At 47.4% G+C, this 27188-nt stretch overlaps 1 protein-coding gene across 1 annotated transcript in view; it reads left to right on the forward strand.

Moving 5' to 3' along the window:
- Positions 1–27188, forward strand: part of Ttc26 (tetratricopeptide repeat domain 26) — a 227643-nt gene that overhangs the window by 115193 nt on the left and 85262 nt on the right. Inside the window, exons 6-8 of the mRNA XM_077633401.1 lie at positions 12123–12224; positions 18333–18407; positions 19745–19847. Of these exons, the coding sequence (XP_077489527.1) occupies positions 12123–12224; positions 18333–18407; positions 19745–19847 (280 nt within the window). The remainder of the gene's footprint in view (positions 1–12122; positions 12225–18332; positions 18408–19744; positions 19848–27188) is intronic.

Here is a 27188-nt window from a genome sequence, read left to right on the forward strand (position 1 = left end):
AACAACTAAGTTGATGAGAAAGTTGTACAGCTTTCCTTAATGGTAGCTGTGGGTAGCCGTGTAGGCGCTTGGGTGGATGCCAATGAGTAATTACTCCCTTATAACAGAATTTTTTGTTTTAACAACAGAATGCGATGTAATAAGTACAGAAATGTACTACACAGTTGCAGACCACAGAAAAGTACTTCAGAAAAATCTACAGAAAATTGAACACCACAAAACAACAGAAATATCTGTTTTTAGGACAAAACTGCAAAGCATTTTGTCGTATTATTTTTATTTTAATACTTATATAACACAATGCAGTCATTGAAAAACAAGCAGGAAGGCTATACAAAATTAAATACATTTATGTAATGCAGCGCTACAGTGAGCAAGCAAGCAACAAAACAAAACAAACAACTGCATTGGAACAAGAAAATAGCGAAAAGAGGAAGAAGTAATCCAGCGGGCCATTCAAGGCGTTCTTCAAATGTGTTTGCTTCAACAGGAGCAAAGACTTGTATTGGGAGTGCATTCCGCAGTGCTCGGGAAAGGCTAGTTCTTTATGGTATAACTGTTCGGAAGGCGAGGACAAACGAAAAGCCAGACAACAGGAGCGCTGACTTTCAACTTTATTACACACTTGCATGCATTCATACATTTCATGCAAAGACTAAGTTTAAAAAACCAAGCTTATCAACAGTGATCAAGACCTACAACTCCGCGAAGGCATGCCCTAGAAAAACTCCATTGTCGGCAACGAGATCACACACGCAGCCCTTTGTTGCATGACGACAGTCATTTTCACGCATAGCGATCGGGCGGTAAGCGAGATAGTCGAGCCATTATGAAACAATAATAATAATAATTGGTTTTTTGGGGAAAGAAAATGGCGCATTATCTGTCTAAAATATCGTTGGACACCTGAACCGCGCCGTAAGGGAAGGGATAAAGGAGGGAGTGAAAGAAGAAATAAGTGCGGTAGTGGAGGGCTCCTGAATAATTTCGACCACCTGGGGATCCTTAACGTGCACTGACATCGCACAGCACACGGGCGCCTTAGCGTTTTTCCTCCATAAAAACGCAACCACCGCGGTCGGGTTCGAACCCGGGAACTCCGGATCAGTAGTCGAGCGCCCTAACCACTGAGCCACCGCGGCGGGTTCTTATGAAACAACAGCGTGAATAAGGACGGGGGCGAGAATAAGGACGGGGGCGAAAGTGAACACGACACATCGCGCGGTTAGTCTCAACTAACTTTAATATTAGACTTGAAATGCCCTTTTTATTTCTTCATGAGCGTCTGAAAAATGCATATAAGGAAAAGGAAGAAAGGGTGTACAGTCACAGCTAACAAACAACGTACAGGTGCCCATAAAAGTTTTCGGAACACGAAAATGACAAGAAAGTTTAATTTCTGGCCAGTCTAAGCGTCCAGTCACGGATTGATGGATGTGCTTCGTACTTTCCTATGCGACCTGAAGAATGCACTTCTGAATCCCTGGTTGTGCCTCTGTGTAGCAAGGAAATTCAGCTTTTTCGTGCTTTTGGCGTTCCGGAAACTTTTTTGGTTACCTGTACAATCCACTGAGCCCTCAGCTTGTGCCCAGGAATGCAAGCTTATTATCTGTACGAACTACTGTGGCCTTGCTGATGCACGTGCCCCGTTTTTTTTGCGATATAGTATGACTCCACAACCGCCCGCGTGGTCGGATCCCTGTGTTTGTACAGTGTTCGTCCTTCTTCTCTTCCTTCTTCCTTTCTTTGGCTGTGTACCGTTGCGGAGAAAATATATGAGCTTCAGTCAAGAACACTAGCTAGCCCAAGAAATAATTCTACTGTTCTACAGTACTATTGCTGAGTTGAATATGGGCGAACACCCCGCTGCACGTGAGGCAGTGCTTGATAATGTGGGAATCTGGGTCGTTGCTTTCGACGTTTTTGTTGTGTTCTCGAAGGCGCGTGTTCAGACATCGTCCAGTCTGCCCTATGCTCTTGGCTCCGTACGATAGATTGATGTGATATTCTAGGCCTTCACTGCATGCAGCGAACTGCTTCTCACGGCGTATAAGTGCAACCCTTGTGTGCACCTCGATTCGGTGTTTCCTGCATATGATGCACCATTGGACAGGTACGGGCCAGTTTCAAGGGAGCGGACAAAAAGACGTCAATCTGATGCCGCTTCGCCACCTTCTTCATCCCATGCGAGAGGCGGTGTGCCTAAGGAATGGCAGTCAATTGATCACTCATATTCCGGTTACGTTGCTGGTTGGTGTGGGAATGCCTGCTTACTATTCTTTTAGCTAGCTCACCCGACATGCGTGCCAATAGTTGTTGCGGGTAGCCTGCTTCCGTTCATCTCTTCACCTGTGCTTCGAAGCTAATGTTCATCAGATGGAAAAACGATTTCTTCAGGGCATTCTGTAGGCACGACTTGGCTATGCAACTTTTAACTATCCTGGAGTGCCCTGAGTTGAAACTGGCGATCGTTTTAAGTGGCCTTGACTTATGGTGCCAACAGATATGGTTTTCTTTCACTTAAATCTGGACGTCTAAACAATGCAGGGAAATCTTTGGTGGTCTTGGATGTATATTTCAGCCATGAACCACATTCATTAAACACTTCCAAGATGTTAATCGTCCTAGAATTGAAATTCGAACGATCTGCAATAACTAGGTAATCATCAACATACCTGAATATTTTACGGTGAATCCAAACTAATGCAAGTTCCCGAAATCTATCTACATAGCTCAGAAAAATTTTCCTTAGTATTCGGGCCACATAGGAGCCAATGCAAACTTCCCCTTTCTGGGTATACAGTTTCCCTTCCCAGCCAACGTACGTGGAACGGAGATAAAACGAAGAAATTCGAGGAAACCCTCTAATGAGATGCCAATCTGTCTGTGGAGGCATACTCGTCATTATCCTCCTAAATACAGTTGCGTAGACACAGTAAAATACTGTCCTGGGGCAGTGAACAATAGAGGTCTTCACCGTTGATACTGAAGGCCTTGCATATGGTCGGGTTCGTAGATTTTATAAATTTTGCAAAGGCGTCCGAATTTGGTATGATGATAGGATCATCGGTGCTAAGACTTGAAAGGTGATGCTGTAGGAACTTGGAGACGTTGTGTTGTCATGCGCCTTTTTCTGAGACAATAGCTCGAAACGGGATGCCTTCGGGGGCGAAGAAAATTTCAAGGTGAAGATTGGTGGCGCTGTTGACTTGTGCACGCAACTTTTCTAGATTTAGATTTGGTAGGAGTATAGCTCACTATTGCTAGGAAAGCAAGGGCTTGCTTCTTGACCGCGATCTCCCTGGCGGAAAAATTCTCAAAATTCTTTACTACCGCTTCTTTTGCCTTACTTATGAACAGTTCTCCAGGAAATACAGCGAAATGTTCCTCCTTGTCGGAAATTACCACTCAAGTTTTGTGAACATATCCAATCCGAAACGGCACTTACTAGATAACGCTTCTTGATCGCTCCCTTGTGACATTGAGAAAAGGTAGGTAGTTAAAAACTTTATTGATGAACAAAGTAAGGGAAGGCGTTAGGAGAGGTTTGGTTGGCTTGGTTCCTAATCCCGGTTGGCACTAATGCGCACTGATATCGCAGAGCACACGGGCGCCTTTGCGTTTTGCCTCCATCGAAACGAAGCAGCCGCGGTCGGGATCGAACCCGGGCTCAGAATTGAGAACACGGCCCCTTCCAAAAATTTAATTTCGTGGTTTTCGGGTGATAATGACGGTGCCGATTTGCTGACGCACAAAGAACCACCCTTATCAACATGGTAAGCCTCGACTATCTTGTAGATTGAATTGGATTGGAAAAACATTTTATATCTTCAAGAAGAGCTCGGCGGTCGGAGGGCTGTGTTAGGTTGCCATTAGTCCAAGACTGTTGGCGACCTGGTTGGCCCACTCGACGGCCCGTACTTGCGTCTTCGGGTCTGAGCTGGCCAGCACAGCCCCCCACCTCTCGAGAGAAGGGATTTGTACTATCTCCGCCGGAGGCGGTTCTTCCTTACAGTCTTGTAAGATGTGGTCGTAAGTGGCGCCTTCGCCACAGCGAAAACATCGGGATCCCTACTGTGAGGGGTACATGAGTGACATTTGCGCGGGGTTCGTGAGGGAGCGCGTTTGAAGCCATCTCCACGTGTTTTCTTGCGTTTTGGACAGCGTTTTAGCCGGAGGGGATAAAATGGCCTGCCTAATGTGTAATGTCGGGTAATGTCATTGAAAGAGGTCATGCCGTCTCTCGTAAACCCCGGATGATTAGGCGAGCTCCATGCCGCTTGGTTGACGAAACATCGGGCTATTGTGAGCTGCTTCGTTCCCCAGATTGTCCGAGTGGGACGGCACCCAATATAGTTCGACCTGTCTGGGAGGTTTGGCTGCTCTTAAAGAATGCTAAGGGTCATGGGTGTTATTCGGCCCCCCGCGAAATTGCGAACGGCGAATTTTGAGTCGCTGATGATAATATCAGTGGTGGTATTAGCAATAGCTAAAGCTAGTGCCGCCTCCTCCGCGATCTCGGAGGAGCTTGTTTTGACAGTCGCGGCTGCGAGCAGTCCGTCGGGCCCATCCACCGCCACCAATGCGTAGGCCTTGTTGTGTGGGTACTCCACAGCATCCACCTACACGACTCCCGAGTGCTGTCCGTACTTTTCGTGCAGTGCGCGTGCTCTGCTTCGGCGACGGCCCTCGTGGTGCACGGGATGCTCGCGTGTTCTTGGGGAGTGGTTTTGTGAGTGGGTCCTTCCGAGTATGTTTCGGTAGCTGAGTTTTCGCGTCTCCTCTCGGAGGCGAGTTGCCCATTCCTATTGGGGAGAGAATGGCTCTACACGCACCGGTACGAGTGAGTCTCTGCGCTTGTGGCGTGAGGTGTGCTTCGCAGAGTTCATCTAGCGCATTGTGTATGCCGAGCCCTAAGAGCCTCTTTGTTGACGTGTGACGCGGTAGACCGTGGGCGGTCTTGCACGCTTGCCTGATGATACTATCAATTTTGTTCTTCGCTGCAGAGTGGCGGAGGTAGGGGACCGAATATACGACTCTGTTTCGAATGAAGGCCTGAACCAGACGACAAAGATCCTTTTCCTTGACTCCCCGTCTGCGGTTGGCTATTAGTCTGATGAGTCTCGCCGTCATACTAATAAAAGATTTAAGCCTGTCAATAGCTTGGGTGTTTTTGAGGTTGGTTTGCATGGATCGTATAGGATGCGTATGCTGGATACCTCCTTCACGGGCAAACTTCCTACGCACACGTTTAAGGGTGACGGGGGAACGCAGTTTTTGAGGGGTACGCCTCTGGGCTTGCTCCTGAATACAAACAGTTCAGATTTTTGACGCGAGCACGAGAGGCCTGCCGCTTGGGCGTATGTTTCGACCGTGTCTACCGCTTGCTGCAGTGTGCTCTGCACTTGGCCGTCACTCCCTGTGGCTAACCACAGAGCGATGTCATCCGCGTAGAAAGTGTGATGCGAGTTTTGAGGGAAGTGTGATGAGGGACAGATTAAACAGAAAAGGCGAGAGGACTGAACCTTGAGGTGTTCCTCTGCCCCCTAGGGGGTCAGACTTGATCGCACCCACTGCGAGATCCGCGGTTCTCTCTGAGAAGAAGGAGCGGATATATGCGAATACCCGCACCTCGGGATTAATGTCAGATAGGTTCGTGAGGATAGCCTCGTGCGAGACGTTCTCGAAGGCCTTGTTCAGGCCTAGCCCGAGCACTGCCTTCGCGCTCGTTCCTTGCATGTGGTCAGTGATGCCGGACTTCAATTGAAGCATGACATCCTGTGTAGATAGATGCCCTCTGAAGCCAATCATGGTGTAGGGCAGTAGGTCGCTGTCTTCCGCAAACCTTTGCAGGCGGTTGAGGATTACATGTTCCATCTACTTGCTTATGCAGGAAGTGAGTGATATGGGTCTAAGATTCTCTATAGCAAGTTTCTTGTTAGGTTTTGAAATGATGGTGACTTTAGCATGCCTCCAATCCTGTGGGATTTTGCTTTCACGCCAACAGGTGTTCATGAGGTCTGTGAGAGCCACCATCAAGCCGGGGTCGAGGTTCCCAAGCATTTTGTTTGTAACTCTGTCCGGACCGGTTGCGGAGGTGGTGCGGAGTTGACTGAGCGCCTACCACACCTCCGCATCCATGATGTCTGCGTCTAACTCGTCGTTGGGGAACCCCTGGTAATCCGGCAGTGGGTTACCCGGGGTAGTGTTTAGGTATCGCCTCTGTAGGTCATCGAGTAGCTCTTTGTTAGCGCCCGTGTACTGGCGTACCAGTCTTGTGAGCTGACTGCGTTGGGTATATTTGGTCTGGGTGGGGTCTAATAGGTGGCGTAATAGCTGCCACGTCTGTTTACAGCCCATCTGCCCGTTTATTGTATCGCATATTTGGACCCACTGCTTGTCTTCGGAGTTCTCGTGTGTACCCTCTATCTGTCTCTCGATTTGTAAAACTCGTTTGAGACTGCAGAAGCGGTGAAAAAGGGAAAAACACAACTATCTTGTAGAAGAGCGAGTTCGGTGAGTTCGTATCGGTCCCTTAGGAAACAGCAGCGCGAAACCACAGCGCATCTGTCGGACACACGAGAAGATTATGCCGTATTCTGAATTCGACATAATTCGTCATTATCACCCGACAACCGAAAAATGAAATTTTTCGAAGGTGCCTTTGGGGAGTTGCAGGCCTTCATCAGTGTTTAAAAGTTCGGTTTCTTAAACTCAGTCTTTGCATGAAATGTATGAATGCATGCAAGTGTGTAATAAAGTTGAGATGAAAGTCAGCGCTCGTGTTGTCTGGTTCTTCGTTTGTTCTCGTCGTCCACGCTGTTATACTATGCATCGCAATCAGCTTCCCTAGCTTTCTGTCGTTCTTGAAACTGTTAGTATGCGTGCAAGGTATGGCTCAAAGTTGTAAACATGGGTGTGTCAAGTTTGAAGAACTAAACGTGGATGAATGAACAGTTCCGAATAAACGCTTAGTTGGTGATTGTACAGCAGGGACAGGAACCATAGTCTGGCAAGAATTCTTCTTTATTAACACGGTTGTGACGTTTTTTCCAAGTGGGGAACCTACTTGAATGTCTCCTATCCAGCTCTCGCTGCGGAAGGAAGATAAAGCGTTCGAAAACGCTAACGTTAACCCACCGGTGGCCGGGACTTGTACGTGTCAAGGAAGAATTACTTCGAAATGGGCATTCGAAGATGAAGTTGGGACAAATTAATTGCTGCATCAAATTAGACTGAGTTTTGGGTCGTAGGTCAGAGCCTTTTGTCTTCTTCGGCAGCGGTACCATCAGCTATACAAGCTGCAACAGCTGGGACCTTTTCAGACGGTATTTACTTCATCAATAATCAACAAGTGTGCTCTCGTCTTCGTCAGGTGAACAGTGCTAACAACTCGAGTAGTAGTATGCAGCAGTTAGGGAAGCTGAAAGGGTAGGCAGGCGCTTTGGTGGCATTGACAAAATTCGAAAGAAAAAGGACCCGCCGCGGTGGCTCAGTGGTTAGGGCGCTCGACTACTGATCCGGAGTTCCCGGGCTCGAACCCGACCGCGGCGGCTGCGTTTTTATGGAGGAAAAATGCTATGGCGCCCGTGTGCTGTGCGATGTCAGTGCACGTTAAAGATCACCAGGTGTTCGAAATTCTTCCGGAGCCCTCCACTACGGCACGTCGTCTTCCTTTCTTCTTTCACTTCCTCCTTTATCCCTTCCCTTACGGCGCGGTTCAGGTGTCCAACGGTATATGAGACATACTGCGCCATTTCCTTTCCCCAAAAACCAATTATTATTATTATCGAAAGAAAAAGGTACAGTTTCACGAACACCAGTTCCGCTCAAAGCTCATGGCAGCCTGCTAGCGCTTCTTCGAATAATAATTCGTCCGTAATAGCCGGGCTGAAGGCAAGACTTAGCTAAGGAATCTTAGAAGTAAGCTTCGTTATGTGAAAGTGCAACAACAGTGATAGCAATGTCGCCCACTATCACCCAGCTGCTGCTAGGAAGAAAGAAAACGAAAGTGTACGGGCCTGCCTACAGGCTCATGCCAAGCCACGCATCCAGTAATTCCTGTATCCAGTAATTAACCGCCTGTGTCTTGGCCACTCCCCCGTAGTGGGTATGTGCCAGCAACGTCTGAGGCCTTCCTTCCTTCCTTCCAAGCCACGCTCGCTGCCACTTGCTGAAAGTAGGAGAGAAAGAATAGGAGAGCAAAGATAGAAAGAAAAGGCGCGCGCTGATATACCCCGGGCCGATCCCGGATACAGTGCAATACCGGGCCGACCCATGCCAGAGTGCTTCAAGCCAAGCACTCGGCCATATTCGGAAATAAGTTTAATATCTTGGGTCCAAGGACCCGCAGCAGATATTCAATCAGGTATCAGGTATCCGTATCTTCCAGCTTTCCTGGTAGACCTGGTAGCGTTGAGTCGCACTCTTCCAGCGTATGTGGCGCAGTCTGCAGTGGACGCTTCGACAAGTCAGTTGCTGCTAATAATTAGCGCTAAGTAATTCTATACTTATAACACCAAAATAACAAACTGATTTTCTTCCAATCTCGCCTATTGTGAGCAATTTGTACACCTCGGAGGTTATAAATCAACTGTTTGCTCGGTGGCTTCAGGTGTGCCACAGGGAAGGGTTCTGGGCCCCTTTTTGTTCTTGGTTTTTATAAGTAAGCTTCCAAAATCTATCACAGTTCAAGGCAGATTGTTCGCTGATCAGAAGAGCAAGGTTCCGGGGTAGTTGGTAGTGCATTTAAACTAAGAAACAGCGCGATGAAACATGGACACACGAAGAAACGACACACACGAGTGCTGACGTACAACTGAATTTGTATTCTGATGGAAAGACGCTTAAATAGAAGAAATGAGAGGGTGGTTAACATGGCTACTGGAGCAATAACCGGCAATCAGTGTGGTCGCTTCACAAGATGACAAAAAGCAGGAATAAAAGAGAAGTAAGCGATAAAAAGACGGTGTAAACAGCCGCGAAAAGGTGGTCAGGTAACAATAACAAACACAAAACCAGTGAAAAATTACCCAAAAGGGCGGGGAATGCGTTAAAACCATGAAGAACACAGAGGGGAATATAAAAGTAAATACATGAAAAATCAAGAAGGTAAAAGCTTTAAAAACGTGCCCAAAAAGAAGGGAATAAAAGCGTTAAAATCTTGTACGACGCTGTGGAGGATAAAACAAGATAAAGGCAATAACAACACTGGATCATTGAATCATTCAGCTGCATGTGGCACAAAATAAATCTCAGGTGTTCGTCAAGTACGTCACTCCGAAAATTTTCCTCTTTTTTTTGACAACGAGAGGGATGTACTGCTCACGCATTGTTCACCGGCACAATGAATTTTGAGGGCTTCGACGATTTCCCTCGTCAACCTATCTCGTCCTCGGCCGACAGAGGTTAAGCGATTGAAGTCAGGGGTGCAGATTCATTCATGGCTTTTTTCTGCGATTTTGCACTTCTTACGGTGCTTAGCCAGGTTCCCAGAAATGGCTATACGTTTAACATTGTTTTGATGTTCTTGGAGACGGATGTTGATACAACTTCCAGTTTGACCGATATACCTCTTCCCGCATGACACTGGGACGGAGTAAATTATTCCTGACTCACAGGGAACATATTGGTCAGAGTGTGTCACCCTACACCCCCGGGGGTCCGGCGGGTTATTCAATTTGGAACAGAGGGCGGAAAGCTTGTTGGGAGTCGTGAAGACGACATCCACGCCGGCGCGCTGTGCTTCAAACGATAAGCACAGAAATATCGTGGTAATGCCCTACCTCCACACAATCAGTCATCGTCTAAAGAAAGTCGCACAGCGCGCCAGCGTGGACGTCGTCTTCACGGTTGTAATTGAATATGGGAATATTGAGTTGACCCGCCGTGGTCACTCATTGATTAGTGCGCTTGGCAACTGAACCTAGTTCCCGGGTTTGAACCCGGATGCGGCGGCCGCGTTTCGATGGAGGCGAAACGCTAAGGCGCCCGTGTGCTGCGCGATGTCAGTGCACGTTAAAGATCCCCAGGTGGTGGAAATTATTCCGAAGCCCTCCACTACGGCACCTCCTTCTTCCTTTCCTTCGTTCACTCCCTCCTTTATCCCTTCCCATACGGCGCGGTTCAGGGGTCAGCCGATATGTGAGATAGGTACTGCGCCATTTAGTGCCCCCCCCCCCCCCCCGCACACACACAAAAAAAACTTTTTTTTATGTGAGATATCAGTGCACTTTAAAGCTCCCCGGGTGGTTGAAATTATACCGGAGCCCTCCACTATACACCTCTTTCGTCTTTCACTCGAACCTTCAGCCTTTTCCTCACGGCATTGTTTTCGGGTGTCCAACAAGGCCCCGCCGCGGTGGCTCAGTGGTTATGGCGCTCGACTACTGATCCGGAGTTCCCGGGTTCGAACCCGACCGCGGCGGCTGCGTTTTTATGGAGGAAAAACGCTAAGGCGCCCGTGTGCTGTGCGATGTCAGTGCACGTTAAAGATCCCCAGGTGGTCGAAATTATTCCGGAGCCCTCCACTACGGACCTATTTGTTCCTCTCTTCTTTCACTCCCTCCTTTATTCCTTCCCTTACGGCGCGGTTCAGGTGTCCAACGATATATGAGACAGATACTGCACCATTTCCTTTCCACCAAAAACCAATTATTATTATTGTCCAACAAAGATGTGAGATAATTATTGTGCCATTTCATTTCCTCAAAAACAAATTTGAAAAAATTAATTGTTCTTTGGGGGAAAAGGAAATGGCGCAGTATCTGTCTCATATATCGTTGGACACCTGAACCGCGCCGTAAGGGAAGGGATAAAGGAGGGAGTGAAAGAAGAAAGGAAAAGATAGGTGCCGTAGTGTAGGGCTCCGGAATAATTTCAACCACCTGGGGATCTTTAACGTGCACTGACACCGCACAGCACACGGGCGCCTTAGCGTTTTTCCTCCAGAAAATTGCTTTTCAGGAAAGGAAAAAAGGTATAAAGGAAATGGCGCAGTAACTGTATCACGTATTTCGGTTGACTCCCGAACCGCGCCGTAAGGAAGGGATTAAGGAGGGAATGCAAGAATAAAGGATTGCCATAGTGGAGGTGTCCGGGGTAATTTCGACAACTTGGGAATCTTTAACGTGCAGCTAACATCACACAGCACACGGGAAAATTGAAAATTGATTTTTTTGGGAAAGGCAATGGCGCAGTATTTGTTTCGCATCTCGGCGGACACCTGAACCGCGCCGTAAGGAAAGGGATAAAGGAGGGACTGAGAAAAGAAAGGAAGAAAGAGGTGCCGCAGTGAAGGTCTCCGGAGTAATACCCACCACCTGGGAATCTTTAACGTGCACTGACATCGCCCAGAAAACGGGCGCCTTTGCGTTTCGCCTACATCGAAACGCGGCCGCCGCGGGCGGCCGCGTTTTCTATTCCAATTTCAATTTCAAATTGTGTGGGATCCCTGCACTGTATCTAAGAGGAAAAAAATGAAAATTTTCATTGTCGTTTCCCGTTTCATCTACATATCATCTACATAAATATCGCCGAACCGATTCACCGAACGAATTAAGCAAATTAGCAAACCTTGAAAGACTAGAATGTCGAACAAAGATGGAGAGGCTGGAATTTCATTTCCTTCTCATTCATGGTCCCTTTAAGATCTAATATATCACACTTTTTACAACACACGCCAATGAGCCATGAAAACATCGCCATAGTATGTATATTCCTGTACAGCTTTCTCATAATGATTGTTTTCGATACAGCTTTTTTGTTCGTGTTCTCAAAGATTGGAACATGCTGTCTCACTTCGTTGTAAAAAATGATTCTCTTGATGCCTTCCATTGAAGCCTAAAATCACACTTGAACCATAACCTACCTACATAATAGTTGTGCGTCTGAATATCTGTTATATTGTTCAATTTTTGTTCTTTTACGTCCAGGGCAATTCCTTGTGTTTTGCGTCGTATTTTTATAGTTGTTGAAATGTATGCCCTTTTGAATGTGCATTTATTCAAAATTTTCCACTCCTGTAAGAGCCTGCAGAGGCTGAAAGTATCAGTTGATGAATGAATGAATGAATGAATGAATGAATGAATGAATGAATGAATGAGTCTGTCGGCGGTGCGCAGGAGGTGCTGGCCGTGTACCTGCAGAACTTCCCGGACAGCGCGACGGCCATCAACCTGAAGGCGTGCAACCACTTCCGCCTCTACAACGGCAAGGCCGCCGAGGTACTGTACAGCCCAGATAGCGAGAATGCCGCCTAATCAGCGTAGATCCTTTTTTGTACACCACAGTCGGACAGAAGTCAAGAGCGAAGAGGCTAATGCCCCTCAATGAAAGTCCTCAGGCCAGTGGCGTCTACCGATTCTCATTGCGTCGTGGTTAATTCCATTGGAGGTGCTCACCTGACGTCCCATGGGATGGCGGATGAAAGAGGGCTAACCATAGCGTCATGAAGATCGATCAATGCCACTGGCTGGAGGGCCTCCTTTGAAGGGCTTCTGCTGCTTCCTGGCGTCTCAGGGGGTGGCGAATGAAAAGAGATCAATGCCACTGTCTGGAGGGCCTCCTTCGAAGGGCTTCTGCTGCTTCCTGGCGTCTCAGGGGGTGGTGGATGAAAGGAGATTGATGCCACTGGCTGGAGGCCCTCCTTTGAAGGGCTTCTGCTGCTTCCTGATGTCTCAGGGGGTGATGGATGAAAGGAGATCGATGCCACTGGCTGGAGGGCCTATTTTGAAGGGCTTTTCCTGCTTCCTGGCGTCTCAGGGGGTGGCTGATGAAAGGAAATCAATGCCACTGGCTGGAGTGCTTCCTGATGTCTCAGGGGGTGGCGGATGAAAGGGGCCTAACCACGGCGTCATGAAAATCGATCGACGCCACTGGCTGCAGGGCCTCCTTTGAAGGGCATCTGCTGCTTCGTCTTTGAGTTGTACCTAAGTATAGCTGCGCGCTGCTTCGACGTTTACATGCTGGCATGGGCAGTATGACTTTCAACTGCTTCATTTCCAGATGTGAGGCGCCACGGTGGGCTAAAAAGTAAGCGTTTACAGATTCCTTCATGAACAATAAGAATGGTAACGCTGTGAAATGCAGGAAGCACAGAGTAATTCATTTTATTTGTCGTTGTCCCCTGTAAATATCGCAGCAGCGCGCAGCCAGACTAAACAGTGTACAGAGCTGTAACGTAGCGCGGTGCGCGGCGCCGCGGAACCAACAGCGCTGACGCAGCGCAGGTAAATAAGGCGGAGTCTTGGGCCTGGAACTTCTTCATGATGCGCGGAAACAGCTGTTACCCAATTACCAGAATATACTCAGATGAAAGTACAAGGGACGAAGCATGTACTTCCAACTTGTTTATTCCTCTGTAAAATGGTATATCCTCTATTTTTATCCTATGACGTTATGGAAGAAATAACTGTATCGAGCAGCAACATGTACAGGCAGTACTGTACCACCATAGCCTCTCTCTCTCTCTCTACCCTGCATGGCATGGATAAAAAGGAAACTGAGCCGCTGCAATGCCTAATTTCAAACTATGCCATTACGACTCTGCTCTGTATGAGAGCATAACTCAAGCCAGGAAAAAAGAACAAGCCAGTAGAAGCGGTGATTCACTCTCACAAAATCTAAGCTCCTCCTGTTATTCATAAATATTGCAGGATCATTGAGCGCTCTCTTCGTTTCGCGATCGTCTGCTTTTCTCATTCTGGCGCCGACAAGAGCTGGCGCTGGCAATGCTGCTGTTGCGAAACCATCTTTTTCGGTCTGGCATCGACGCATGCAATGTGGACTTTAGATTATTCGCGCCGGTATAGGCAGTACGCCTTTCAAGCATACCGGAACACAAAAATTACCTCTATAAGCGCCACCTATGTGCAAATTTTGAGCGCGAAGAAGCCAGCGGTATTGTCACAAGAATTTTTATCGGATTTTTTTTTTATGGCGACAGTGTGCATGCTGGCATAAAGTAGTTACAGATATAGGTACACACTGGACATTCGAAGTCCAGTAATATCCAGTGGTGGGGCCCAGAAATCCATTCTTCTACACCTGGTGGACGGCCTGGGGGCGGCCCACACCGGAACAGGTGTTTCCGCCGGATAGCACGCAGAGAGGGGCATGTTGTGATCGGAGGCCCCGACAGCAGGAACAGACGAGCCCGGCAGGCGCCATGGAACTATGTTGACCAAAGGTGCTGTCGTCCTGAGAAGAGGATTAGGAACGGCTCCTGGCGACGGTGAGCTGTGACAAAAGGCCTCTCATCCCTTCGTCCGGAGTATGGAATGCGGCATTTCTCCCGAACTGCGCCCTCACGTGGACCGGCAGAAAGACTCGAAAAAAGGCGCCGGACCCGCCTCGCTCGCTTGCACTTGCGCGGCCATACAAAGCGGGGGCGGACACGGCTGATTCATCTTACCCTCTGGAATGCCCGGGGCCGTCAGGACGCATCTTTCCACGGAGGGGATCACCGCCTACAAAGCCAACGACCTTATGCACATGGTCAACCCGTCGGAAACCACATTCCAGGACGCCTCTTTCCCACGGAGGGGATCACCGCCTGCTAAGCCAACGACCTTATGCACATGGTCAACCGGTCGGAAACAGCATTCCAGGACCTCAAGGCGCCAGGATTCCTTATCGCCTGTGCACGTGTTTGTGGGGGCGGAGCGGTCACGGGGTTAGGGAAGAGACTATGAAGAGTGTGTCTGCCCATTGGACGCTTGATCAGCCACCGGTTTCCCTAGCTAGGTGCCTAGGGAATATCCACTGTATTTAAGCCGCGATTTGGCTGGTTTCACGGCACTTCATCTCTGACTTTTGGTCTCCCTGCTTCTCTTGTAAATTGTAAATAAACCTTCAAGTTTACCAACCCTCCTGAAGGCTTCCCTCCGTCGTCTGCAGAGTTCATCGTCATGCGGTGAAGACCTCGGTCCCGATACCCAAGCATATCAGGCAGGTTCAAAGCAAGCGTTCAGTGTCCTCCTCGCAGACAGGAGCGGGACAGAAGGGGCAGGAGTCACCGAAAAGGGCATTGTACTATGAAGACCACACGGGCTACACGGAGGCGTAACCTTCGAAGCAAGACCTCTTCCCAGCCTGCGAGGCCGTCAGGGAGGTCGGTGCCACACGGTGGGACAAGTGCTCGCGTGGCGCGCCGGAGGTTTACTTTTTTCTTGAAGCAGTGTTGTCAACGGGGACGTGGAGGAGCTGATTCGTGACTGGCTCCATCCACCAAATCTTGTGTAGGGTGGGAATCTCGACGAATGTATCGTATACATATACCGTGAGGAAGAAGTTTTCTATTATGTCCTGAATTAGCTACGCCAATAATTCGGTGCTGAGAACACGCCGCAGACTGCGTTCGGCGCCCTAGGGGTATGTGAGTGATGTCAAGGTGACTTATAGGTGGCAACAGTGGACAGAGGATGTTTAATGCGTCCCGGATGGCGAACAGCTCTGCCTCTATCGATGGCCAGGCAAGGAAAGCAAGCGTATGAGCATGTTGCAATTTGTGCTAATAGTGCAGGGGAAGCGATAGCCGTGGTCACGTGATCTTCACTCGCACTAGCGTCGACATACGCCACGCGTCGCCGCAGTGAACTTTCAATCGTAGAAGAGATGCCATCCGCCCCCACACTAGACTCACTCAGATGGTCAACGAATTGTGGGTCATAGGCCGATTGTCTGTAACTTGCTGGTAAAGCCACGGTGGCCGTGACGGGCAAGAAACGATAGGCAACACAGAGCCATCTCCCATGTACTTCGCGAGAGCTGCGGCTTCAGGGATATTGCGGAATTCTGCGCACCGTGCATGGCGACGCTGGTGAATTAGTTCGTCAAGCGTTTATGTTTACTTGCGCCTCGGCCTGGAGGGCGTAAATTGGGGAAATTTGTGGGAAGACCGCAAACCACCCATTGCTGTTCGATTGATCGATTCCAAGCGGTCCCACTCTGCGGGTGTCATGTGCTGGAATTGGGCTTGGTAAATCAATCTTGGCTGTAGCACAAAACGTATGAGAAGGCGAGGAGGCGGGCGATAGTGGACGTGGCACCACCTGACTTCTGTGAAATACGGCGGATGAGATGCAGCATTTGGGACGCCTTCTGGCGTGCTGTGCGAAGCCAGGGGCTTGCAGATCCGCAATCATGCAGGTAAAGGCCGAGGACTCGGAGTGAGGTGATGACTGGAATTTTATTTACATTCAGATAAAGGCTGATAGCGGTGCTGTTAAACGCACGGCGGCCACGTGCGTTCGCGATGGGAAGTAGAGCCGTCTATTGGAGCGACAGCGTGAGTCCTACAAAAGAACAGCATTGATTTGTAATTCTCAGTGAGAGTTGTAAACTTGTGGCCTGAATTTGGAGAGTTGGATGAACAGACAAGACTGTAATATCATCCGCATAAATGTGTGCGTGCTGGTCAGCAATGTCGCCCAAGCGCCATTCCAATGGTAGGAGACAAATGTTGAAATGTAGTGGAGCTAGAACTGACCCTTGTGGTACGCCACGATGTGGCCGAAAGGATCCCACACTTTCCTTGTTGATGCGGATGGCGGATTCTCGAGATGGTATAAAGGTGTGAAGAAAGGTGCAGATGTTTGCCGGTAAGTAGATCTAGTGTGGCACCTCAATGAAGGCAGTGTGGCTGAAATGGTCATATGCATTGTGCACATCCATGCCGAGAACTATGCGGAAAAGGGACGATCGGCTACCGATCAGAACCGTGGAGGAGAAGTGTTCTAGGCCATCCTCTGCACCATGGTGAGGGTGAAAGCCAATCTGTGACGGACGGTACCAGTAATGTACGCCTAGCCACCACTGCAGACGGTTCGCCAACATGCGTTCCAACAATGTCCACAAAGTACGTGGGAGAAATTGGACGAAGACTGGACATGTCACGAGGTTTTCCGGGCTTTTGGATGGCGATGATAGCTGCTTGCAGCCATTGCATGGGTACTTCTCCTGACTGCCATACAGTGTTTAACGAACACAGGATAGCTTCCAAGGTGGCTCCATCAAGGTTTTTGAACGACTCGTATGTCACGCCGTCAAGACCAGGGGCAGTCTTCAGTTTTGCTTCATCTATTGCAGCGATGAATTTAGCCAAAGTGAACGGAGACTGCATCCCCAAGATGGCATGAGCAGATGGAGGTGATCCTGCATTTGGCGGAAACATGAATGGGGCTCAAAACACACGTGGTTGCGTATCATAACTGGAACATCCTCTGAACAACGCAACACTCAGTGCTTGTAGGAAGCCATCATGAAGCGGCAATTCGTGAACCGAAATTTCTTTGACGGCTCTTACTTTGCAGGAGGACAAGCAAATTACGACTAAGAACAACAGCAATGATTCCACTGTTGAACCATAACTTCACTGGCGGCTCCTAATTTGCAGGAGGACAAACTACGACTAACACCAACAGCCGTGATTCCAAAAGATAACGACAAGCCTGCCTGATCATTTGGTTGGTTGAAGTGTAAGGTTGTCCTCACTCCATTAGCGATTACCTAAGTAAATACTTTATTGGCAACGGGACAGTAAGCTGACCGGTCTGTAATTTTTCAAGTCATTGATGTCTTCCTTCTTATCAATTAAGATAATGTTAGCGTTCTTCCAAGCTTCTGGTACGCTCGAGGTCATAAGGCAATGCGTATACAGGGTGGTTAATTTTTCTAGCACAACGTCCCCTCCCTCCTTCAACAGATCTGCTGTTACCTGATCTTCACCAGCTGCTTTTCCCCTTTGCATTGCTCCTAAGGCTTTCTTTACTTACTCTTTCGTTTGTGGCGGGATGTCCCATTGCTGTGCACTACTGCCTCTCTCATTAACGTGTTGATTACATTGGTTACTCTATAAATTTTAGTAGAACTCTTAAGCTACTTCAACTATCCTATCTATATTGCTAATTACATATGCCTAGTTTCCTCTTTACCGCTTTTAGGCTACCTCCATTTTTACAGCATGCGCGCATTTCGCATTTTCCCGCCTTTGATGAGGTCACACCGTTTCGACTAATCTCGAGTTTTGTAACGCCGCCACTTTTTAGGCGACGCCGGGTTTCCATGTCGATGAGCCACCTTACGCTTTCGGATTAATAACTGTTGCATCGTCAGTAATACGTATACTCTTGACCCTTGCTTCGTCAATTATGAGTTGCAATTTCCTTCACACACACGTTCTGAATTAAAAAGCAAGAGCCGGAAAATCAGGATGCGTTCTGAAGCCACGAGCAATCGTTTGTCTTTTAATTATAGCCTCTGAAAATCTCCCACGCCTTTCTCACTCCTCATCCGCGAAGAAATGACAGTAAATGTGGAACCCTCCTCTGCAGGCGGAGCTGAAGAGTCTTCGGGAGCGAGCTTCACCGACGTTCACCTACGCCCAGGACCTCATCAAGCATAACCTGGTGAGAACGCCAAATCCACTCGAAGCCCTTGGGAGCGAGGACCTCTAAGTAGTGGTACTGGAGCTGTGTTGGCTCCTCAGCTGGTGGTACTATGAAGCGATTGAGGAAAAAGGATGTCATAGTTCCTGCCATGACTTCCCAGTGAGGTTGGGAATGATAGGCAGTCTTCCGAACAGCCCGAAATGTATTTTTCATGCTTATCTATCAGTCCTGAAAGCAATATACGTCCTTTATGTAGCATGGCTCGTAGCCTTACTGGACTTCTTAGGATAATCCAAATCTGGCTCACTCAACGTGTTAAAAATCGGTGCCTTAATTGTTCTATAGATCACTGCCTTCTGTTCAGACAGGTATCACAATCTGCTGCGGGATAATTTCTAAAGCGTCGGAAGAGGCCTCCGGAAGCGTACGCCTATCAGAATAATTTGCCTAATAAGCTCAGGTCTCAGGTGTGTTCAAGACGCAAGGTCGCTGCGATGAGTCTACAGTGCGCGGAGAGGACGTACCCTGCGCTAGCATTGACGGCGGCGGCAGTTTCGTGCGATGTCACGTCCGCGCCTTCCTGCGGCAGCGCCTCTGAATTCATTAACGCCACTAGTTTTCTGCCACAGCCGTTCGTACCGGCAACAGCTTCCTCAATCCTCCCTGTACACGGACATATAGGTGTAAAATACTAGGGCTCAGTAACACTTGCTCTTGGCTTATTAGTTGCTCCCTATCCGGCCTTTGGCAATACATGCAGGGCATGAGAGGAGGACAGGGCAAGCGCTTCCTTCCCTCTTTCTTTTGCCATCGCCCTCTGTTTATTGTGATTTTTTTTGTCACACGCTGCATGTTGTCTTCCCGTCGTGAAACACTGGACCGACAATGTTCTACTGGCCGTCACTTGCAGTTCATTCAGGCTCGTTAGTTACTCTGTTTCTACAAAATCTTGCCGTTACTGGTGGAAACATGATGGTGCAAACGAAAACATCCTGCCGCGGTGACTAACCGGTTGTTGCATTCAGCTATTGGCGCGTGGTGAGAGTGCGGTCCACACCTGGCCTTATCCCGATGGAGGCTGCACGAAAAGGCGCCGACATTTGCACATACTTCAGAGAACCTCAGTTGCGGAAAGTATTCCTTGACTCTTCACTGCTGTGCTCCTCTTAGCCCAAGCCAGCATACCGCACGAACAGCGTGATGTGCTGTGGAACCATATAGCAGGCGGTAGACAAACCAGGTCGAAGCTTAGCCTTCTAAACGTGTATTGGGCGCACAATGCGATAGTGTCTTTCAAGGCGCCGCCCTCGTTCGGCCGGTGCATCTTCCTTCCACTATCCCTTTCCTCACCGCAGGTGGTGTTCCGCGGTGGCGAGGGTGCGCTGCAGGTGCTGCCCTCGCTGGTCGGGGCCGTCCCTGAGGCGCGCCTTAACCTCGTCATCCACTACCTCAAGCAAGGTAGGCAGCTCGCGTACACTATCCCCTCCTGCTTTGGAGTCTACAGTCTTGTCCACGAGAGGCACTGCTATACACGGACGTGGGCACAGAGCGGGACACCAATGTGGCAATGCCCCCCCCCCCCCCCCATCTCCCCCGCCAATAAGCACGGAAGGATGGAGAGGACGTATATTTTGTCGCATATTCTCCCCTGCTCTTCCACAGAAGACACGCACCGGAAGGTGCTTCCATGAACTGTGCTCCATGGAGAGAATTGTGCACAACTATGTGCGTCAGAAGACTCTTTAAAACATATGCCTCTGTGACCAACCACCCGAATTAAAGAGCGGAGCGCACTTCTCCGCAAAGCAAGACTCGAACACACGCAATACTACACTTGCAGCTTAGCACACGCGATTGAACAGTGGTGAGTACAGCATGGTTACAATGCTGAAGAAAGACATGTGCCTAACAAACATCGGGCTATTCCGATGTAGTCGAGCGTTCGACGGCATTCCGTCTGGTCAGGAATCATGGCTTGATGAGATTCGCTGGTCACTGACCAAGGTCAAACACAAATAATGACGTTTCGGGAGCGCTGCGGCTCACTTCTTCACAGGGGGACCGCTTCACCATGGCGGCGAAACGTGTATGGGGGGTAGAAATTGGGTGCAGTGCTGGAGATATATATATATATATATATATATATATATATATATATATATATATATATATATATATATATATATATATATATATATATATATATATATATATATATTGTCAAAATAATGCCGCGCGCCTTTCCTGCACGCTTCTGCCGTGTGTTGATGCCGCGATAAAAGGATTAAGCGCACTCTGCCATGTACACCCTCCCGCTTAACGACCACAATGGACGAGTGAAACGTAGCTTTGCGAAGTATAGGCACCCTTGTGCGCTGCACACAACTTTTACCCCTATAGGACGAGTCGCGCCGCCATGGTGAACGGGTTTTTGCTATGCAGGAAAGCTTAATTACGAAGTTTTGCAAAGGGCCAACTAGGAAAACTCGTTTTGGTTCCATATCGCAAGGTATATAGCGAAAAAGAGCAAAACGACACGAATATAGCAGACGACACACACTGCAGTGTTGTGTGTGGTTAATAAAGGCAGAGTTCGGGCGTGTTGGTTTACCATGCTGAACTTAAAAGCGCAAAAAAAAAACAAGGACGAGAATAAGACACACAACACGAGCGCTCGTGTTGTGTGTCTTATTCTCGTACTTGTTTTTTGCGCTTTTACGTTCAGCGTGTTACCTGTCTTCGTATCGTGTTTTCTTTTTGTCTTAATCTCTTCCCGCCCTTATCTGAGCGTGTCTGTTGTTTTAAGCGATCTTATGCCAAGTATTTGAGGCACCACAGTCTTCGTGTAATAATCGCTTGCCGACAAACAAAAACTAAAATCAGTCAGCGAGTGCTCTAAAATGCCTTAGTGGACAATCTGTATGGCCGCTATAGCCGAGAAGGCACAACATGCCTTCTGCACAAGTTGCTGAAGGACAACAAAGCGTTTTCCCAAAGATTTGTTTTGAAAAATTTCTACGACGTTACTGATATTTGTTTTACCAGACAGTGCATATAGCAAAGTCTGCTAACATCATTAGCATTACTTGTGATGGTATATTTGTGCATATATTTACATGCATGTCCCTCGGGCTTTCCCATTAGTGGCAGCTATCACATTTCGCGGGGTCGACAGAAATTTTTTTTGGTCCTTAGCACGTCCTCGAGAGTGTTTTGCTTAGAGGACTATACAGTACTCCGTTTCATACACAGCAGGCAACGCTGCGAAAGCTAGCGCGCCTTTTCGCGCAGGCAATGTCCGCGCCCCAAAAAAGTAGGTCGTTCTACAACCAAAGTGAACGCAAGCATATCTCATTGCAACAGATCTTAAATGCGGTCAATGGCAATCTCCGACTTTGTTTTACCTCTTGCCACATTTTCGTCCTCGAACTTATCGAGACTTTGAGGAGTGAGCTGGCCGATACGCGGCTGGCAGAGCGAGTCGTGCTTACTCCATCCGCGTCTGAAAAGTAGTGCGCACTAAGTGACAGTTATAACCGGAGAGCCCGAGCACTAAGCGCCTCACAGCTTCGACTGTGCTTTGTGCTTTTAAGTCCTAGCACTTCGTTTTATGCCGCTATTTGTTTTCCTCTAAGCACTCATTGATGCTCCAAGAAGGACGAATGATACTTGGTGGAGTGATATGGTTTCGCGGACGTACTACTTCCGCGGCCTCCGCTGTGTTGCCTGCTAAGTGTGAAATGCAGTATAGACACCTAATTTTATTTATTCTTACCTTCTTCTAAATGATGCGTTAGGAAGTAGAATACACGCAACACCTCGTGGTATTCGCCTACGACCACTAAATGCTTTGTAACTGAATTTCTTGTCTCATGCTGGTTCGGTTTCATCAACCAAGCGATGGCCGCAGCAGCCGCGTTTCGATGGTGGCGAAACGCAAAAGGCGCCCGTGTGCTGTGCGATGTCTGTGCACGTTGAAGAACCGCATGGGGTCGCAATTATTCCGGAGCTCTCCACTACGGCACCTCTTTCTCTCTTTCTTCTTTCGCTCCCTCCTTCCCTCACGGCGCAGTTCAGGCGTCCACCCAGCTGTGAGATCATTACTGTGCCATTTCCTTTCTTCAAAAGCCAATTTTCAATTTACGTAGACATTTAGGTTACGTAAGGCACAGAAAAAACTGCAATATGAACGCCGATACCGAGTTTTAACTTACTACAGCACTTAAACTAGCCTGCTTCAAGAGCTAGAGTTACAACAGACGGCGTATCAGCAGTTACTTTGCGGGTTTTTGTGCCTCACGTGACCTAAAGTCAACTACACGTCACAACATCGCTCACTTGATCAATTCAAAACCGCTAGAATGTCATGAAGAAATTAATGTATAGATTGTTTAGCGGTCGTACGTAGGTGAATGCTGCGGGATGATCCATGTATACCAATGTGTAACGCATCGTTTGAAACAGAGCAACCAGCGTATGCTTAAAACAATACTTTTTTCGACTTGCCTGCTTGCAGATGCGTTCGGTAAAAGCTCCTGCACCAGAAAGGGCCGCATCTGCAGCGTTTAAATAAAATACCGATACTTTGAGCGCGCTTTCTGGTTCCAGAGAATAGTTACTTGAAACCACCGCTTTAAAAAATGTTCAAAATAACAAAAATGACACTTATTAGTGGCTCTGCAGCTTCTCGTCTAATTGACAGAACACGTGCATATTTGGCCCATTTATGGGACGGGCATATTTTGTTACGTGTGCAAAATTTCTTTGAGCTGCAGTTTGTAGTTCTGTGTGATGTCATTGCACGTTAAAGATCCCGAGGTGGTGGAAATTATTCCGGAGCCCTCCACTACGGCACCTCTTCCTTCTGTTAGTCCCTCCTTTATCCCTTCCTCTAAGGCGCAGTTCAGGTGTCCGCCGAGATGTGAGACAGATACTGCGCCATTTCCTTCCCCCAAAAACCAATTTACATTTACGTAGCCGACCCGCCGCGGTGGCTCAGTGGTTAGAGCGCTCGGCTACAGATCCGAAATTCCCGGGTTCGAACCCGACCACGGCGGCTGCGTTTTTATGGAGGCAAAACGCCAAGGCGCCCTTGTGCTATGAGATCTCAGTGCACATTAAAGATCCCCAGGTGGTCGAAATTATTCAGGAGCCCTCCACTACGGCACCTCTTCTTTCACTCCCTCCTTTATCCCTTCTCTTACGGCGCGGTTCAGGTGCCCGCCGATATATGAGACAGATAATGTGCCATTCCCCCCCCCCCCCCCCCGAAAAAAAGGCAATTTTACATAGCCGTGTTGTACTGTGTATGATGAAAAAGCCTCGCAAAATTCACCACAACATATATTTGCGACTTAGGCCTTCATCTTGTTTTCTGCGTTTTTATGCAGCTGCGCTAATAACGGCGGTCAAAGTTTCTGCAGTCGCAGCGTTTGCAGCTGCACCGTTTGAAATTTTTTGTCGAACAGTGGGAATCTCTAAAATAAATAAAATTTGAAAAATTTGTCTGTGGTTCAACCCGGCTGGACCGACTAAGACGATTGAAAAGCACGGCTACGCCTGGTCTTTCCCAGACAGCCCTTTTTATTAATGCGAGAGCATTATTGCGCTATGACGGCATCAGGACTGTCTGCAAAATGTGTTCGCAAAACGTGGAAGCAGGAGTGGTGTGGTGAAGTACATAAACTGAGTGATTAAACAATATCGAGCCAGTCCTTAGTCATTAACATTTTACATTATTTATGACCCTAACTAACGATCATATTTAAAATTACCAGGGCACTTCAGACTGCTTACGTGAAGGAATGCGAAAGCATGGAACGTTCTAGAACGCGAGTTTTTTACACGACGCCAGTACGTGATTTTTTTGTTATTTATTTTCGTTCTATACTGTTCTTTGTTTATTGTGATTTTTTCTTGTTTTTAATTATGATTGTTTTTTACTTTATTCGTCTTACTTTATCACGTCTAGGGGTTATGTCGACGTCCGTGGCTGTTTTGGCATCCAGGTGCTATGTCCACGTCCGTGGCTTTTGTGTCGTTGAAGTGTAGTTTAAGTAGTAGTTTAAACGGTTTTACTGAAAAAGGTGCATAGGTAAGATGTACATAAATTGATTATTACAGAAGGAGGTCCCAAAGTGGGGTACCTCCTGTAATTAATTGCATATTGGAAGTAGGATAAACATATGGCAGATAGCAATTACTTAGCGGAAAACAGGTGCAATGGAAACTAAGATCTGAACTAACAGTTTAGGCATGCTAAGTTTTAAAAAAACACATCTTGCAAACACAAAAAGAGAACCTAGAACAAGCACTCAGGCAATAGAAGTCGTACACAATACTGACAGGTTTCATTGGCGTGGCAATTCAAGGCAATTATGCAGTACATAGTTTTTCAAGCTTTTATATAATTGTGCTTCAGTGCGGAATGATTTGATGATTGCGGATAGCGAGTTCCAGACAATTATTGCTGAAAATAAAGCGGACTGTTTGCCATAATTAGTTTTGACTTTCGGAAGCAAAAGATTATGTTGTTCAGCGAATCTAGTATTGTTAACGTTACACAAACAGGAAGCTGTAAATATAGGGAGAGTAGTGCTATTGTGACGGGCGCGATAAATTAATAAACCTAGTTTCAGTTGAAATGAACAAAGGAGAGGTAAAATATTGAGCCGGCGGTAAAGGGGAGCACTGGATGCGGTGTATGAGCTGAATTTCATTATTCTAACAGATTGGTTTTCAAGATGACACAAAGAAAGATGGGTATAGTACGTGTTACCCCACGATGATAAACAGTAATTGAGATGGCTATGAATGAATTTTAGATGTGAATCAAGCGTCACACCAAGAAATGTTACAGAACTTGATGGGAAAATAATGTGATTATTTAGGTATACATCTGGAAAGCTGACAAGTCGTTTGTGTTCTGAGTGAAATATCATTAGCTTTGTTTTAATTGGGTTTATTTGTAAAAGATTGCTCTGGCACCAGTCCACTACATTTATAAGGTCGGCATTAATTTGCGAAGTTAGGTCACTTAAGTTATCACTAGAAGAAAATATGGTAGTGTCATCTGCATACAGAATGCAGTCAGTGTTATTGAAGCATTTTTGCAGATCATTAATGTAAATTAAGAACAGAAGGGGGCCTAAAACAGACCCTTGCGGAACTCCTTGATTAATTGTAATTGGTTGGGATAAAGTATTCGATATTTGTACAAACTGAGTTCTCTTAACGAGGTAATTACGTAGTAAACTAAGACTGTGCCCACAAATTCCCAGCGCTTCTAGTTTTAAAAGGAGTATGGAATGATTGATTGTATCAAATACCTTCGTAAAATCAGAGAATACAGTTGCCGCCCAAAGTCCGTTATCAATGGAGCGTTTAATTCTGTCAGTAAATTGTATCAGTGCGAGCTCAGTGGAATAGTTAGGGCGAAAACCAAATTGATGAGGTATCAGAAGGCTGAATTGGAAGGTAGTTCATTAGACGGTTAACAACAAGCTTTTCGATTACTTTACTGAAAAATGGAAGAATAGTTATCAGACGATAATTTGCCAAACTGTATTTATCGCCTCGCTTATGTATAGGAATAACTTTGCCATTTTTAAGTTGATCTGGAAAGTCACCAGACTTATTACATCTTATTGATAGCATTAGTGAGAACGGGCGACAGTTCGTGTGCAACAAGTTTAATTTTAGATGGAAGGATAGAATCTAAGTCACATCCGGTATTTTTTAAGCTTACTTAATTACTTACAATAGACGACATGCGAAACTGCTTGGAGGTCTGGCAACACCGCGCCCACAGCGTCCGGTTTCCATCTTGGTTCGGTCGAGCTCGCCGAGCTCGTGCGTCGTTTGCTATGCGTACTTTCTGATGCCGGTGTGGCTGTCGTGAATCTCACGAGCGGAATCTCAAAAGCCAACGCTTCACCCACTGCCCTGCTGCTTGCACTGCTAATCTTTAACAAATGTATAGGCCCTTCAGGCAGCGCCAAGCATGCTCCTACCGCGTCATCAGCTTCCCTTGAAGTTTGGAGCTGATGATGGCAAGAACCGGCACTGGGAAGTGGGCTGCAATGTCGAACTCTGTGACGTTGTCGATTTATGCGCGCATTTAGGCTCCGCTTCAAGCGTCCCACACTATCATCGCAATTTAATTTTCAAGTGGACGCAAATTCATCTGGCAGGGTAGCGAGGGGTTATTTTGAGCTGAGTGCACAGATGTTTTGACCAACTACTGTTGAAGTGCGAACTATTGCGCGCTGACACTCGCAGCTGTGTGCGTTGCGATATGATCACACAAGACCCTCGGCTCGCTGCGTAATGCCATTCCTTCAACTGCAATGCGCAATGCACATCCGCGGTTTTCAACGTAACCGTTTCAGAGCCCGGCGCCGTTGTTATACGGTTCATTTAAACGGGGCATACGCCTCGTTTAAAGACGCAGTTGGAGTGTATATTGCGCTGTTAGCAGTCAATATTAACAAGAAAGTATACGCATATATAATTCAAAGTATTGTAGGCAAAGACGTAGTTTTTTCCTTCAATTTCCTACTTCGATATTAAAGTGAACTGCATTTTTATTATTTCGCAGCAAGATGTTACCAGGAAAGCCAGGAACAAGTTCCATAGCTTGAGAGATCCTGAATTCCTCTTTACACAACAGAATTAGCGTGGATCCTTCCCAGATGCCATGGCTCGCGTGATTATAGAGGAAGATCTATGCAGAAATAGTCGCATGCATTGACTCAATACCATGGTCAAGCTGTGCGTGCAGCTATTTTTAAACTTTTT

This window comes from Amblyomma americanum, chromosome 8 (assembly GCF_052857255.1).
Source record: "Amblyomma americanum isolate KBUSLIRL-KWMA chromosome 8, ASM5285725v1, whole genome shotgun sequence".
Classification (NCBI taxonomy): domain Eukaryota; kingdom Metazoa; phylum Arthropoda; class Arachnida; order Ixodida; family Ixodidae; genus Amblyomma; species Amblyomma americanum.